Source organism: Octopus sinensis, unplaced genomic scaffold, assembly GCF_006345805.1.
Source record: "Octopus sinensis unplaced genomic scaffold, ASM634580v1 Contig19697, whole genome shotgun sequence".
Classification (NCBI taxonomy): domain Eukaryota; kingdom Metazoa; phylum Mollusca; class Cephalopoda; order Octopoda; family Octopodidae; genus Octopus; species Octopus sinensis.
The window spans coordinates 1-17,241 of NW_021836530.1; the positions used below are offsets into that span (position 1 = coordinate 1).

Sequence of the window (17,241 nt, forward strand, 5' to 3'; positions counted from 1 at the left end):
TATCAGAAGACACTTGCGTAAGGTGTCATGCATTGAGATTGAACCCAGAGCCATGTGGTTGGGAAGCAAGCTTCTTATCATAGAGCCACCCCTTGTTTAGTATCGTTAATTATTGGATAAATGTGTTGCGGAGTTTGCTATGCCCTGGTTGCAACCATTTCTGTTTGAATTCTGTGTGACCTGAGTAAGGAGTGTACATGGGCATCTTTCAAAAGTCGCGGTTTCTTGGAGGATAATTATATAATGGAATGGTGGTGGTGGTGGTGGTGGTGGTGGTGGCTTTAATAATGTTGGTTTCAAATTTTGGCACGAGGTCAGCAATTCCGGCGATAGGGGTTAGTTGATTACATCAATCCTAGCGGTGCTTATTTTATCAACCCCGAAACGATGAACGGCAAAATCGACCTCGGCGGAATTTGAACTCAGAACGTAACGGCAGACGATAGACATACAGCTAAGAATTTTGCCTGGCATGCTAACAATTCTGCCAGACTGCTTCATTCGTTGCTTTTAAATAACAAAATTGGATGTAATGTGAATGAAGACAAGCAACAACCATTGCCTATGCGGCCGCCGTCCTGGACCAATACGATTCGGCACCAGTGTTGTCGCAGGATTTGTTGTCAGAACATTAAGAGCTGGGAACAAATACTGTGAGACATCTCGCATGATTCTCGTACGGTTCCGCTAATTTACTCTTCTGGATTCGAACCCTTTTACTGTGAAATGGTAAGCCATGTGGCTAAGAAGTTTGCTATGCAATCGCTTGCCCTCGGGTTCAGTCCCACTACGAGGTATCTTGGCCAAGTGTCTTCTATCTATCTATCTATCTATCTATCTATCTATCTATCTATCTATCTATCTATCTATCTGTCTATCTGTCTGTTTGTCTGTCTGTCTGTCTGTCTGTCTGTCTCTCTCTCTCTCTCTCTCTATCTATCTATCTATCTATCTATCTATCTATCTATCTATCTGTCTATCTGTCTATCTGTCTGTCAATCTGTCTGTCTGTCTCTCTCTCTCTCTCTCTCTCTCTCTCTATCTATCTATCTATCTATCTATCTGTCTATCTGTCTACCTATTTACCTGTCTGTCTGTCTGTCTGTCTGCCTATCTATCTATCTATCTATCTATCTATCTATCTATCTATCTATCTATCTGTCTATCTGTCTGTCTGTCTGTCTGTCTGTCTGTCTGTCTGTCTGTCTGTCTGTCCGTCTGTCTGTTTGTCTATCTGTCTGTCTGTCTGTCTGTCTCTCTCTCTCTCTCTCTCTATCTATCTATCTATCTATCTATCTATCTATCTACCTGCCTGTCTGTCTACCTATCTATCAATCCATCTCTCTCTCTCTCTCTCTCTCTCTCTCTCTTGTAGGAGACTAGAAGACACTTGCCCATGCTGGGAAGCAAGCTTCTTACCCCACAGTCAATTCTGTTGTTCCTTTTATAAATCATTGCAGCTATCGTACTATTATCTGTATTATCTGAAGACGCTCCTGGTAGGATATTTTCAAACAATTTGCAAGGCTGGCTTTGCAGAATTTTAGTGCGAAAGTTGTCAGGCCACCCGCATGTGAAACTGAATTTGAGATGTTATTGCTTCGGTTATTTCATAAAATAGTATTTGTTAGTTGTTTAGTAGAATTTGTTGAAATATGGTATTTCAAATTCTTTCCTGAGGTTTAGAGAAGATATTTTCGCATTGTCCTTTGAGTTGATGAACAATCTTCTGCCATCAGTAGCGGAAGCATCTTCGGCAAGGACACATGAGACAATGTTATAGTAACTGTACAAAAAGTACGGCTGGAACACTTTTGATTGTAGGTCAGCTTGATTAAGTATTACTCACAGAATGTATGTATGGATGTGTGGTGTTTGTGTCTGTGTGCGCATGCACAACCACCCACATACGTATGTCATATATACGAGGGAGAATAAAAAATAATACGGAGTCTTATTTTCCAATGTATTTACGCAAAAGCAGGGAATAAACAAGTACGTCATTTTTCTATATAGTCTCCTTCCTTTTCGATGCACTTGGTCCGGCGGTCCAAAAGCTTGCGTATTCCTCGCGCGAAGAAGGTTTTCGGTTGGTCGTGCAACCATTTATGCACCGCTTCCTTCATATCTTCATCCGTAGGAAATCGACCACCACGTAAAACCACCTTTGAGCGGTCCAAAGATATGGTAATAAGAAGGGGCGAGATCTGGGCTGTAGTCAGAGTGTTCCGCCCGTGTGTGGGCGTGCATTGTCATGCAACAACAAAACTTTCTTCGACAATAAGCTTCGGCGTTTGGTGTGAATTGCTGGCTTCAGTTTTTTGGCCAGCAAAGCACTGTGACTTGCACTGTTGATTGTACACCCCTTTTCCTGGTAATCTTCTAGTATATATATGGTCTTGAGTTTCTTCGTTTCTGGCGAACCAGGACGTTTTCCCTCCATACTCTGTCTTTTGGATTCTACCTCATAATGATGAACCCTCATTTCATCTCCAGTGACTATTCTACTCAAAACTTCCTCACCCTCATTGTTGTAGTGATCGAGTAAACGTTGGCCGACCTCAAAACGTTTGTGTTTGTGCTCTGCGGTAAGGTCTCTTGGCAGCCAACTTGTACAGACTTTATGGAAGCAGAGCTCATCGTGGATGATTTGATGGGCAGAACCATGACTAATCTGCAGAGAACGAGCTACCTCGTCGATGGTAACATGCCGGTTCACCATTACCACCTCTCAAGCTTGCTGAATCTTCTCGCCAGTGGTGGAGATTGATAGGTGTGCTGTATTGTGCTAAGAAACTTCCGATGAAATTCAGCACCTGACACATCTTCCAACCAAAGCAATCATATTATTTCTCTGTGTTCTTCTTTGGTGCACATTGCTAGTGGAGTGGCTATGCTTACACTGTAAAGCCAGAAAGAAAAATGGTATGATCAAGTTCAAACGTCGATCACGTGACCACAGTAGTACCAACTATAAGCACGCATGCGTAGAAGGCAGTGTTACAATGAAAAAGATATGTTATGGCGAAAGTGCGGATAATTTTTTTTACACTTGCCCTCGTATATATATATATATATGTATATATATATATATATATATATATATATATATAATATATATATATATATATATACATATATATATATATATATATATATATATATATATATATCTATATATATATATATCGCTGTTTGAAACGATCGTATGCATGAATTAAAATTCTTTCAAATTTTAACATCTCCATTTTTAACAAATCTGTTGATTTCTATGGGATACCTTTCCATAAATCCGCACAACACACCATATACAAGTATTATTTTCATGTTCACAAACTTACGCCAGTAAGCTACCTACAAAATATGAAGAATCTTTATTAGAAATCGTTTTTTGGAATCCTCCAAATTAAAGGACGAAATATAATTCAAACTTTTCACACATATATTGCTATTAAAATTATTAAACAACCTTCTACACACATACACACACACACACACACACACACACACACACACACGCCATTTAACAGTTCATAGGGGGCACTTCGAATTGATTTTGGTGTTTTTAATATTATTTGCCTAAAGTGAGAATTTTCTTCATGGCAAACGCCGTGAAAATGCCTCTCTTCAGGTTCATTATGTCCCGAGCAAATTCGAACTGATTCTAAAGCCTGTTTAAATATACATACATACATACATACATACATACATACATACATACATACATACATACATACATACATACATACATACATACATACACACACACACACACACATACATAGATACCTACATACATACATAGATACCTACATACATACGTACATACATACATACATACATACATACATACATACATACATACATACATACATACATACATACATACATACATACATACATACATACATACATACATACATACATACATACATACATAGGGGCTTGCAAATCCAGTGCCCAAGACACGCTTTCAGCTTCGTACCCAGTATGATTGCAGCAACAGGATACATACCAACCCGTCTGGAGCAAAGTATGTATGAACTTGGGTTCTTGGGGCGAGAACGCAAATCCTCAATTCATACACTACAAACGATGACAATATCTGGGACCATAAAAATCTGCAAGACCTCTTTAAGATTTAGAAGGTGGTGATTAGAGCAAGATGCTTTCTTTCACAACCTTGCTACCAAGCAGTAAGTGGCCGGTCGAAATTTGCTGTAAATTATGAAGAGAAAGAAAAGGACCACGTATTTACAAAGAGCGGAAGTTCTCTTGACTGAAAAAAGTCTTTTCACTTTGTTAGCGAGCGACTTGAACTCTCTTAAGTAGGAAGATTTAAATAAAACTCAAAGTAAAATCCCCCCACCCACACATCCATCGTGCTTACACACAACACATGCGTGCACGCAAATATACTAAAAACAGACCCAGGATCTTTTCTGCTTGGCGGCCACTTCAGTTTTGTTCCGTTTGGTTTCATAGACCCGCGCTTTTTGCAAACAGTAAATATAAAATATATGTTGTATGAATTACCATGGCCATCATCTAGATTCGAAAACAAAGGCAAGTGCTCTTAGAAGTGTGTTCACAAGTATGTTAAACAAATAGCCCTAACGTGTGTGTGTGTCCCGCAAATATTCTCATGTCTGTGTGTGTGTGTCTCTCTCTCCACCCCTCTCTGCCCCTCCCCCTCTCTCTCCACCCCCTATCTCTTTCTCTTCCCATTCTCTCTCTTTCTCTCTATGTGTACCCACCCTCCACCTCGTCATGAAGTACTCTTGTTGATGTAGAGAGGTCATTGCAAACTGACAATGGAACCGAAAAGAATTTCAAGTGAACATCAACCTACCAAACTGTTGTTGCCATTACCTTTGCTGTTGTTGTTGCTATTGCTACTGATGCTGCTGCTGTTGTTGTTGTTCGATTTGTTGTTAGAGTGACAGAGTTAAATAGAGAGAGAGTTATTTGCACTGACGCTTTAGCATTTCTGATATCTGACCGACATTTCCCCACTCGAGGATGGGGGCTACTGAATAATTAATCGAATGTTGATGGTCCATCAGTTTACAGCGTTCAGTGGGAATCCTCCCATGGGGGCCCCCTGCAAAAAATGGCAGCAGGTATTAGAGCTTTTCTTCTTAAGCCATTAGAATTTATAAGGGAGGTAGGAGGAGGAGGGGAGGAGGAAAAGAAGCAAGAGGAGCAAGAGAGTAACAAGATAGAGCGAACACCTCACTACCACCTCCACCACTCCAACGCCTCTCTCTCTCTCTCTCTCTCTCTCTCTCTCTCTCTCTCTCTCTCTGTATATATATATATATATATATCAAAAGTTAGACAGAGAAGGGGAAAATAGACGAAACTGGGCGAAACCATAACGGACAGAAAAGGGAGACAAAATCACTATTCAAGGAACTGCTGACTTTCTCATCAGTTTGTATCCGAAACATTTTAGTGGCTTCACGCTATTTAAATAGGTGTGTGTGTGTGTGTAGCTATCCCCTATCATCGCTTGTCAACCGGCGTTAGCTTGTTTTCGCTCCCCCAGCTTAGCGGTGCAGCAAAATGGACCGACAGAATAAGTACCAGACTTATTATTATTTTTTTTTTAAGTTGGTTAAGTTGGTTTTTTTTTTTTAAGTTGGTTCATTTGACTAAAAACTCTCCGATGCTGTGCTCCAGAATGGCCACAGTCCAGTTTCTGAAACAAACGCAAAAGATAAACGAGAAATGAGGTCTTGTTGATCAGATCTGATCTGGGGTTAAACGACAATAGCAAAAAAAAACAATAACAACAACAGCCACCACCACCACTACCACCACCACCGCCACCGTCACCGCCACCACCACCGCCGCCGCCGCCACCGCCACCGTCACTATCTCAGAAACTACAATCATCGCGACATTTTACAATAGTCATTTTTTTCTTCTTCTTTCTAATAAGTAGGTTGACGCTGGACAAATAAAAACTACAAAATTGTCAAACCAGTAACAAACGGTTACTAAGCAATAAAATCTACTTGACTATTTTTATATGTCTGTATGAATCAATGAAGAAAAGGAACGAGGAGGATGAAACAAAATGTAGGAATGCAGACGATCAAGGAGTCGGCAGACGACCCAATTTCTTCTCGCCTTACAATAGTGTTTAAATAAGTAGATGTTTAGTTATTTTGTCATTTATATGACTATTTAATAATTGGTTAATGAAATATGACGCTGTGATCGGTTGAATTTCTTGAAAAGAATATTTTTTTTTAAAGTCCTGTCTTTGGAAACGTGAGACGTTTAACACAATGCTGCACCTCCAGGTGCAGCTTTCAGTTGGTGACATGGGTGGTTACTGTATTGTCTTTGGCTGTAGTAGGAAGGTGTTTGTGTTACATCTACATAGTTATTGTATTGCAAGGTTTGTTTGGGTATTTCTTGTGTTGTATTGTTTTCTCGTGAAAGCTTTTACAGTCTATTATGAGATGTTTGTATGTAATGTTTTGTACCATTATTTAACCCCCAACTTAGTCTGATCAAATGGAAAAACACTTACGGTCATAAAGTCGAGGGTTCATTTCCTGAATCGGTTAGCGTGATGTGTCCTTGAGTAAGGCATTTTATCTCACCTTACCTTGCTCAACTGTAAAAGAGCTAAGAGATGGATACTGGTGTATCTCTCTACCACTGTCTGTGTCTGTCTGTCTGTCTGTCTGTCTGCCTCTCTCTCTCCCTCTCTCTCTCTCTCTCTCTCTCTCTCTCTCTCTCTCTCTCTCTCTCTCTCTCTTTCCCGGCTATCATATCTTGGATGCGCAGCACGACTGAAGGTGAGAGAGCCGACAGGGCACCTGTATCTGCTCGAGATTACAGAAGCACCTAAAAGAATTAGCGAAAGCATGATACACATTGCCAAGTCATAATCGTCCGCGTGTGCTTTGTGCTGCACTCGCCTTTTCAATCAGACCTCTGGGTCTGGTGAAAAAATGGTGCCGGAACGAATGTGCGAGCAGTGAGTCTCGCGAGCCACCTATTCGCACTTGTTTTGATTGATGCTTCCCACAAATGGCAACGATCAGGAATCAATCTTAGTCGAATTCTTGGGTGTATTATTAACAAAATTAACAAATAAGAGGGTGTTGGTTATTATTTCAAATTTTTGCAAAAGGCCAGAAATTTGGGGCGGGGTGGGGCGGGAGGAGAGGGCTTCTCGATTACATCGACCCCAGTACTCAACTGATACTTATTTTATCGACCCCGAAAGGATGAAAGGCTAAGTCGACCTCGGCGGAATTTGAACTCAGAACGTAGCGGCAGACGAAATACCTATTTCTTTACTACCCACGAGGGGATAAACACAGAGAGGACAAACAAGGACAGACAAACGGATTAAGTCGATTATATTGACACCAGTGCGTAACTGGTACTTAATTTATCGACCCCGAAAGGATGAAAGGCAAAGTCGACCTCGGCGGAATTTGAACTCAGAACGTAGCGGCAGATAAAATACCTATTTCTTTATTACCCACAAGGGGCTAAACATAGAGAGGACAAACATGGACAGACATAGGCATTAAGTCGATTATATTGACCCCAGTGCTTTACTGGTACTTAATTTATCGACCCCGAAAGGATGAAAGGCCAAGTCGACCTCGGCGGAATTTGAACTCACAACGTAACGGCAGCCGAAATACCGCTAAGCATTTCGCCCGACGTGCTAACGATTCTGCCAGCTCGCCGCTTTATTCTTAATAAAATATTTTAATCAGTGATCAATTAGGAAAATCTTCCAAACTTGTTTTAAACTTATTGCAATTCAAATTCTCACGTAACTGACGCATCGAATCTTATCTTACATAACTTGAGATTCATAAACCTGCCGAATAGTAACTGGATTTAAGATAAAGTTGTCGGATTGGTGCAACAGACGGGACTGTTTAAAAAAGAATCTCTGCTTTGTGTGAGAGAAAGAGAGGGTCTTTTTCAGGGTCTCTCAGTCTTATGATTAAAAAGACTGAAAGTAGTTTTCTGACCGGAAATTTAGCTCAAATGTTTGCACCATAGTAACTCCCCTCTGTTAAAGGAATCCAAAGACCAGGTGACGATGTTAAAACAAACGACAGATTAAGACTATCGCCGTTAATAAGAAAGTAAACCTCAACGGTGCTAACTATTAACAAAGCTTTGATTATAATGGTGATAGAGTCGAAAACATTGTTGGGATGAAACAGAACTATTTTAGAAGACAAGGCTTTGGGTCTGCCAGGAATATAGTAGTAGACAAGGCATTGGTCAGCTCAGGGCAAGAGTATATATGAGCAGGCTTTGGTCAATTCGGTAGAAAGAGAAGACGAGTGCCAAAATGGAAGAAAAGACGTTCACCAGTCAGAGACAATTTTAAAAGAATCCTTGGTGTTCAGTTCTACAGAAGCAATTAAGGATTTGTTCAGACGTGGCAATAATGGAAATAAAAGATTTGGTCAGACCAGTTCTACAGTAGATGACAATTATTTTGTCAAACCAAGACTAAAGTAGAATGGTTTAGGTCAGATTCAGGCTATAATAAAAAAAAGAGACAGGCTTTTGGTCAGACCGAGGCTAACAGGTAACAAGGCTTTGATCAACCCGGGAATATAGTAGTAGAAAATGACGTTGGGCATACCTACATGCATACGTGCAAACATGCACATATACATACATGTATACATACATACATACATACATACACACTTACATGCATGCGTACATAATACATACATGCATGCCTGCATGTGTACATGCATGCCTACATGCATACATGCATTCATACATACACATACATACATGCATGCGTACATACATACATACATACATACATACATACATGCATACATGCATGGCTACATGCATAATGCGTACATACATGCATATACACACACATACAAACATGCATACATACATTCATGCATTTATACATATACGCGCACACACGCACATGTATACATACATACATACATGCATACATACATACATACATACATACATACATACATACATACATACATACATACATACATACATACATACATACACACATACATAAGTATGGGCAGATAAAACGAATCATATCTACAAAACAAAACAAAAAAAAGAAAAAGAAAAAAGAAAACCAGGATCGGCCCTAATCGACCATATGTAGCGATAATTCGAATATTAGATTAGAAGACAGAAATGGATTTCAGTATATTTATCACATTTAAAAGCAGTCACGTGTGTCCTGAATTCTGTACCTGTTTGTTGATTGGTTGCTTAGAGTTGTGCGTTGTAATGTGTTGGCCAATTATCTCACGAATATCACTTATCGATCTTTTATTATCAACGAAGAAATAATCAGAGCCGGAAGGTGATAATACGAAAACAGCAGGGTGGTTATTGTTGTTCTTGGTATATGGTGGGTGAGATGGTGGTATAGCGATGGCGGTGGTATTGGTGGTGACGTATCAGGGTGCCGGTGGTGGTGTTGGCGCCTATGGTGGCGTTGTCGTCTATGGTGGCGTTGGCGCCTATGGTGGCATTGGCGTTTATGGTGGCGTTGGCGTCTATGGTGGCGTTGGCGTCTATGGTGACGTTGGCACCGATGGTGGCGTTGGCGCCGAAGGTGATAGTGACGTCGATGGTAGCGGTGACGCCGCCGATGATAATGGAGGTGATGCGAGTGACAATGTTCTTTTTGCCTAACCCTTATTAGCTTTGACCAAGCAATTCTATAATCGAAGGCTTCCTAGCCATGACCACCCTAACATTTTATTATTCCATATGACTACACTGTCTTCTGTATCCTTTATTATTATTTTTTTATTGAAGACAATAGGATGCGATTGAGAGAGCTTTGGCTGTTATTTTTAGCGGATCGAGCAACCACATAGAGGTTCTCCCGTTGATGAGTGTTGGTGTCGTTATTGGTGGATATGTTGCTGGTAGTGAGGTTGCTGTTGCTGTTGAGCGAACGGTCTTCGTCTCAGAGCTCGCAAGATGGGAGAAGTCCGAAACGAGATCCTTTGCTATTCGTAAGACCCGCAGAAGAAGGGGCCTTGGGTGTTGATGCTGGAAGAAGGATGTATCAGGGGTTAGCGTGTCTGTTTCTGTGTGAGGGAGACAGGCGTTGGTTAAACACACACACACATACACACACACACACATACACACACACACACACACACACACACACACACACACACACACACACACACACACACACACACAAACTCAAACAGAAACACACACAAACAGAAACACACACACACACATTTATACGACGGGCTTCTTTCAGTTTCCGTCTACGAAATACACGCACAAGGCTTTGGTCGGTTCGAAGCTATAATAGAAGACACTTACCCACTGTTCCACGCAGTGGGACTGAACCTAGAACCATGTGGTTGGGAATCAAACTTCTTACCATACTGCCTCTATGTATGCAGTCTACACGACATGTATGATTGTCTCTATCATATTCAGCGTATTTAATTCCGTCCTTCTGTCATTCTCCTGTTTTCTATTTCAGAATTTCATTCGAGCTCAAGACAAGGCGTTGCTCTCCCAACTCCAGCAATGCCAAGACAACATAGAATGGCTGAAGAGTCAAAGGCAGCAGGCTGCCGAACAACACGAGCTTCAGAGTCTTACGGATGACGATTCGTACTGGGAAGATTGGGAGATTTCTGGTAAGAAACAAACAACATGGATCTTTTCACTTTGACCGGCAGATTTTTAAAATAATATCTATGTAACTAAAAAATTTCAGTTTATGGCCACAGGGTATCTTTTTTCTCATAAATAACAGGGACATTTTCATATGTCACCGCCAGAAAATGTTACGGCAGAAATTGTTTTCACCTCAATAGACGTCATTGATTGGTTGAAATTGCCGAAAGGCAAAGTCTACCTGGGCAGAATTTGAACTCAGAACGTAAAGACGGACAAAATGCTGCTAAGCACATACATACACACGCACAAACACACACACACACACACACACACACACACACACACAACACACAAATACACACACACACACAAACACACACGACTTCTATCTTACCTTTATAAACAGGGCTAGTTTATCTGTTTCACCGTAGATTGAAAAAAAAATGATGATTAACATTATAATCAATTATGAATACAATTAATCAATTATAAATATAATTTGCTGTTTTTGTTTGTATTTCAGAATTTGAACGGGAGGAGAAGCTGGGTTTGCAGTCATTTAATTCGAAACGGTTTGCCTACAGTAACCCTGAACTGAACCAGTCCTTGCTGGCCACCTACACAGCTAAAAACACCACTCTCAAGAATGACATTGAAATCCAGGTGTGATTAACATATACATATATATGTCTATATATATGTATATTCTTTATTTGTGGATTAACAATGCTGCTAATGGTTTCATGCAGATAATTCCACAGTTTTTCAAGCGTCCCACTAACAAGCCTCCGTGTTTGGATGAGACTACGAGAGATTACATGGTATATATCACATTAACACCTTGACTGACCAGTCCGTCGGGCGTCCATTTGACACCGTTGGTCACAGCACGCTGTCACACGGTATATATATATATATATATATATATATATATATATATTATATATATATATATATATATATATATATATATATATATATGCGCGCAAAGTTGGCTGCACGTTAGTGTATACAGTTAAACGAAATAGGATCTTCACAAATCGCTACTCCGAGTTTCGGGAAACTCTGTGAAGATACATTTGAATGAAAATCACGCGTGGTACTGTGTTGTGTATGTATGTATGTATGTATGTATGTGTGTGTGTGTGTGTGTGTGTGTGCGCGTGTGTGTGTGTGTGCATGTTTTCCAGGGTCACAGAGGGGAACGTCTGGGTATGGAGCAGTTGTGCGTTGTGGAAGGGTACGAAACAGCTGTAGTGCAACGTAGGTTGGTGGTGGAGTAGTTTGGTGGAAAGTGGTAGGATAGATATGGTCAGATATTAATATGATGACAAGTGATTTAATTGAGAGCCTATCGGACACCGTTGAGGAGGTCGGCGGTTCAAATCATATCATTGGGGTTGTATTGAATGGGGTCGAGCTTCTAAGACGAAACTCATTAAAATCTTTATGAATATAGGAATAACTGTGTGGTAAGGTTCGCTTCGTAACAGCATGGTCTCGGTTTCGTAGTAGGATGTGGCAGCACAGTGGGTCTGATGAAAATGTATTGATGTGCTGTGCTTCCTTCAGAACCTCCTGTGTTCCAGTGGTGTCAATCAACAGATGTGACTCCGCCCAGTAATGGATACAGCTGACCTGTCAAGAGAGAGAGAGAGAGAGAGAGAGAGAGAGAGAGAGAGGTAGACTGATTGCCAAAGGAAATGTACTATGTCTGTATTTGCATGTGTGTTTATATATATATATATATGTGTGTGTGTCTCTGTGTGTATGTATGTGATTGATTTGAGGAGAATCCCTGTCACTCTTACGCTGTTAGGCCCCGCCTTAACCCCAAAATAATCCTTATGTTTAACCATCTCACTCCAGTCCCACCTAACTTATAACCACGCCCACCGCCCTCATTTCTTTGAATAGCGCCATTGTCCACCGCTATTCAGAATGGGAGAACTCACACCCACCACTGAGACACGCCCACTGTTGCATGACCCCACCCAACACATATCTGTGGTCGAAATGAAGCTCCTCAGTTGTTACTTTAAAAGTGAATGGAGTGGATTTGAACCCATCCCCTCACTGTTTCGGACTCGCTATGTTTTGCTCCCTTCAGGATGTTGCCAAAGCCAAGAGCTTTAAAATAGAAAGACATAAACAAACAAACACTAAAAACTATCCGCTGATACTTCATCGTCCTCACCACCATCATCATCATCAACACGAACAACAAACGAACAAAGGAGCTTCTATGTGATCACTCGATCTCCTAGAGACAACAGCCAAAATCTACCTTCAAATTAGAAAGAAACATTAAGTGATTTCCTCCTAGATATATGAACATAGGAAATGGTCACGGTTGAAATGACCGATAAGGTGGGGATAAACGACAGCAGCAACAACAACAACAACAACAACATCAGAAGCAGCAACAAGAATGATAGCGACATTAATAACAGCAGCAGCAGCAGCAGCGTGAATAGCGGCAACTTACAAACCAACAAAAAGGCCCCTATGTGGTTGCTGCACCTGCTAAAAATAACAACAAAATTTCTCTTTAATCGCCTCATTCAGCTTTAAATAAAGAAAGGATACATTCAGTAATGTAGTCCTATGTATTCCTGAGAAATCGGGATGGTCATGAGTGGACGCCTTTGGTTATATGATTGCTGGATCGGTATTATCCTGGAATTAACAGCAACAACAGCAACACTCTGTGACCAATAATAACAACTGTGACAGCAACAACAACAGCAACAATGTCAATGATAATAAAAACACAAGAAACAATATAAATGGATTGAAACAGCGACGACAACGAGATTAACAAGCAACAGATTAACGACTGCTTGAAGAAGAAGAGTTTCAGTGATTATGACAACTACAACAACAACAACAACAACCAGAACTTCAGCAACAAGAACAACAACCGCAACAGTACTAATTACAACAATTGTGGCAAGAAGAACAACAACAATGACAGGGATGATAACTTTGCTTCAACAACAGCAACAACGACTACAATTACAAACATTATCATAAAAACTAATGCTATTGATACTACTACTACTACTACTACTACTACTACTACTACTACTACTACTACTACTACTACTATTACTACTACTACTACTACTACTACTACTACTACTACTACTAACACAACAACTTCAAACTGTCAACAGTAACGATAACAAGAACATTTCCTCTTTCAGCTACAACCACCAGAGTAGCAGCAACAAGAACAATAACAACAACAACAACAACAACACAACAACAACAACAACAACAACAACAACAACATCAGAAGCAGCAACAAGAATGATAGCGACATTAATAACAGCAGCAGCAGCAGCAGCGTGAATAGCGGCAACTTACAAACCAACAAAAAGGCCCCTATGTGGTTGCTGCACCTGCTAAAAATAACAACAAAATTTCTCTTTAATCGCCTCATTCAGCTTTAAATAAAGAAAGGATACATTCAGTAATGTAGTCCTATGTATTCCTGAGAAATCGGGATGGTCATGAGTGGACGCCTTTGGTTATATGATTGCTGGATCGGTATTATCCTGGAATTAAACAGCAACAACAGCAACAACTCTGTGACCAATAATAACAACTGTGACAGCAACAACAACAGCAACAATGTCAATGATAATAAAAACAACAAGAAACAATATAAATGGATTGAAACAGCGACGACAACGAGATTAACAAGCAACAGATTAACGACTGCTTGAAGAAGAAGAGTTTCAGTGATTATGACAACTACAACAACAACAACAACAACCAGAACTTCAGCAACAAGAACAACAACCGCAACAGTACTAATTACAACAATTGTGGCAAGAAGAACAACAACAATGACAGGGATGATAACTTTGCTTCAACAACAGCAACAACGACTACAATTAAAACATTATCATAAAAACTAATGCTATTGTACTACTACTACTACTACTACTACTACTACTACTACTACTACTACTACTACTACTATTACTACTACTACTACTACTACTACTACTACTACTACTACTAACACAACAACTTCAAACTGTCAACAGTAACGATAACAAGAACATTTCCTCTTTCAGCTACAACCACCAGAGTAGCAGCAACAAGAACAATAACAACAACAGCAACAACAATAACAACAACAACAACAACAACAACAACAACAACAACAACAACAACATCTACAACAACAACAACAACGACAACAACAAGAATTACAAGATCAACCAAAAGGCTTCTCTGAAAATGCTACATCCAGATTTGCCAGTGAGTTCCTTGTGTTTAGGTTGTGAAGTTGGTTAAACGTCTGATGTACCTGACGTTGAAAATTGCTCCAAAACTGGTGAAACATGGACACGTTTGATGTTTAAGTTGCCCTGGCACTAATTAAAATATCTGCCCCGACTAGTGTTTCGGTTCCCGAGACACTGGAGAAATATCTTGTATATCTGGTGTTTAAGTTGCTGTTGGGCTGGATAAATATATCCAGTGTTTAGTTAACTGAAGCAATGGTTAAACATCTCATATACTTTATGTTTAGACTGCTGTGACAATAGTCATACATCTGTCATATTTGGTGTTTAAATTGCTGTAACGTTAGTTAAACATATGAGATACTTGGTTTTTAGGTTGTTGTAACATTCGCTAAACACCTGTGTACTGTGACATTAAACACTAAATACCTTTGGTGTTTAGGTTGTGATACTGTTTAAGAATTCGTTGAGACTGGTGAAGCATCTAACATTTTGATGTTAGGTATATGAGATCTCGATTAAACGTGTGCCTTATTTGGTGTTTAGGCTGTATCATTATTTAAGCATATTTGAAGTGTGGTGTGAATATTGTGATATTGATATAACACCTGATATATCTGGTGTTTAACTAAGTATTATAATGTTTAATATGAATTAGACAGGTGTCAAGCTTGGGTTGTTTAATGTAAAATTCACTGAACACATGCTTTATCAGGTGTTTAAGTTGTGACAGTAGAGAAGCATCTAATGTTCAGTAGTTAGATGCTTATGAGATTGGAAAACATGACTGGTTTGGTGTTTAGGCTCACATTGACATTGCTTAAACATTAACATAATTCGGACAAGTTTGCTGTTTAAGTTACTGATATTGGTTAAACTTATACTAGATTCTGGCTTCAATCGCTGTGACACTCATTAAACATATTCCAGGCCTTATGTTTACGTTGCTGGGAATTTGGCTAAACACATTCCTGGCTTGATGTTTAGGTTGCTGTGATTTTTCAAATATACTAGGACTAGTGTTTAGCCCAGTCTAGGCCGTGTTTTTAGGTTATTGTGAACTTGGCTAAACACATTCCAGGTTTGGTGTTTACGTTCTGGTGACTTTGGGCAAACACACACAAAACCTAGTGTTTAGCTTGCTGTGACACGGGCTAAACATGTTTCAGGCCTGGCGTTTAGGTTGCTGTGAACTTGGCGAAACATATTTCACGCTTGATGTTCTTGTTGGCATGACATTGCGTCGATATATTGCAAGCCTAGTGTTTAGGTTAATGTGTCACTAGCTAAACGTATTCCAGGCCTAGGGTTTAGATTGCTGTGACCCTGAATAAGCTGTGCCAAATCTGATGTTTAGATTGCTGTGAATTTAGCTAAACCTTATTCAGGCCTGGAGTTTCGGTCACTGTGGCATTCATTAAACATGTTCTAGGCCAAATTCATGTTTAGGTCACTTTGACATTAGTTAAACACCTGGGATGTTTGGTGTTTAGGTTGCTGTGAATTACCCCACCAAAATCTATCTCTGTTCATTTCTCCTTGTTATTGATTATCCCATCCTCTTTCCCTCTTTCTTCCTTTATTTCTTTGTTCCTTCCCGTCTTCCGTCTTCTGGTATACTAAATCAATAAATAAATCGATTAATCGATCAGTCAGCTAGCCGAATATAGAAAATGATGTGCTGCTGAGTAAAATATATAAAAGAAAAACATGAAAGGAAATTAAAAAAAGTTCCCGAGCAGAGATTTGAACCCTGGCTCTTCCTCCCCACCTAAGACATAATCTCCTTCTACTGTTTTGTTGGATGATTTATGTTTGTTATATTGTTTCTTTGTAAGTTTCAGTTTCCTTGACAACGTGATCAGGTGCTGAAATACACCAAGAAAGAAATTTAAAAAAACAACAAAATAAAATAAAAAACAGTAACTTACCATTTATATTTATTTGACAATAAAGACTATTATTAATTGTTATTGTTATCGTTATTGTTGTTATCGTCATCATCACCATCACCATCATCGTCATCATCATCATAATCTTCATCATTAGCAGCAGCAGCGCCATTATTATTATTATAGCGTGAGAGATCGAAGCATACCATCAAAGTGACACTGGAGTAAAATATACGAAGCCCAGTACACCCATCATGACTACCCGTCTGATAAGGGTACATCAGACACATGCATCACAATCATATGTGAGTGACATGGTGATCTCAGGTGGGGCCCAGTTAGAATTTTTTTCTGGTCGAGTAACCCATCCCGCTCAAAAGGTCCCTGAATAAGGGTTGTTTAGGGATATTGAA

The 17,241-nt window shown here is 39.8% G+C and overlaps 1 protein-coding gene and 1 long non-coding RNA gene across 5 annotated transcripts; one reads left to right on the plus strand and one right to left on the minus strand.

Moving 5' to 3' along the window:
* Positions 1 to 3,235: 3,235 nt before the first annotated feature.
* Positions 3,236 to 6,094, minus strand: LOC118762040. Its single transcript, XR_004997827.1, has 3 exons — positions 6,083 to 6,094; positions 4,281 to 4,290; positions 3,236 to 3,448 (listed from the first exon to the last, which is right to left on the minus strand). It is a non-coding gene; the product is annotated as an uncharacterized LOC118762040 (long non-coding RNA).
* A 4,350-nt stretch (positions 6,095 to 10,444) lies between these two features.
* Positions 10,445 to 16,858, plus strand: LOC115232168. Of its 4 annotated transcripts, none has more exons than XR_004997825.1 (4): positions 10,445 to 10,688; positions 11,195 to 11,334; positions 13,881 to 13,968; positions 14,893 to 16,858. XR_004997825.1 is itself a non-coding variant. In XM_036500282.1 (3 exons), exons 1-3 carry the CDS (start codon positions 10,460 to 10,462, stop codon positions 14,778 to 14,780), a joined length of 387 nt encoding a protein of 128 aa, XP_036356175.1. In that variant the 5' UTR covers positions 10,445 to 10,459; the 3' UTR covers positions 14,781 to 16,858. The 4 variants fall into 4 exon arrangements, 1 of the variants encoding a protein (XP_036356175.1); XR_003883607.2 differs by having other exon boundaries at positions 13,881 to 13,953; XR_004997826.1 differs by lacking the exon at positions 14,893 to 16,858 and adding an exon at positions 14,434 to 14,452 and having other exon boundaries at positions 13,881 to 13,969.
* The last annotated feature ends 383 nt before the right edge of the window (positions 16,859 to 17,241 follow it).

Excerpts from the sequence above, each read along its gene's own strand:
- LOC115232168 (XM_036500282.1), top strand. The coding sequence starts at position 10,460 with ATGATTGTCTCTATCATATTCAGCGTATTTAATTCCGTCCTTCTGTCA. Across the intron at positions 10,689-11,194 it reads GGAAGATTGGGAGATTTCTG|AATTTGAACGGGAGGAGAAG; the intron begins GTAAGAAACAAA and ends TTTGTATTTCAG.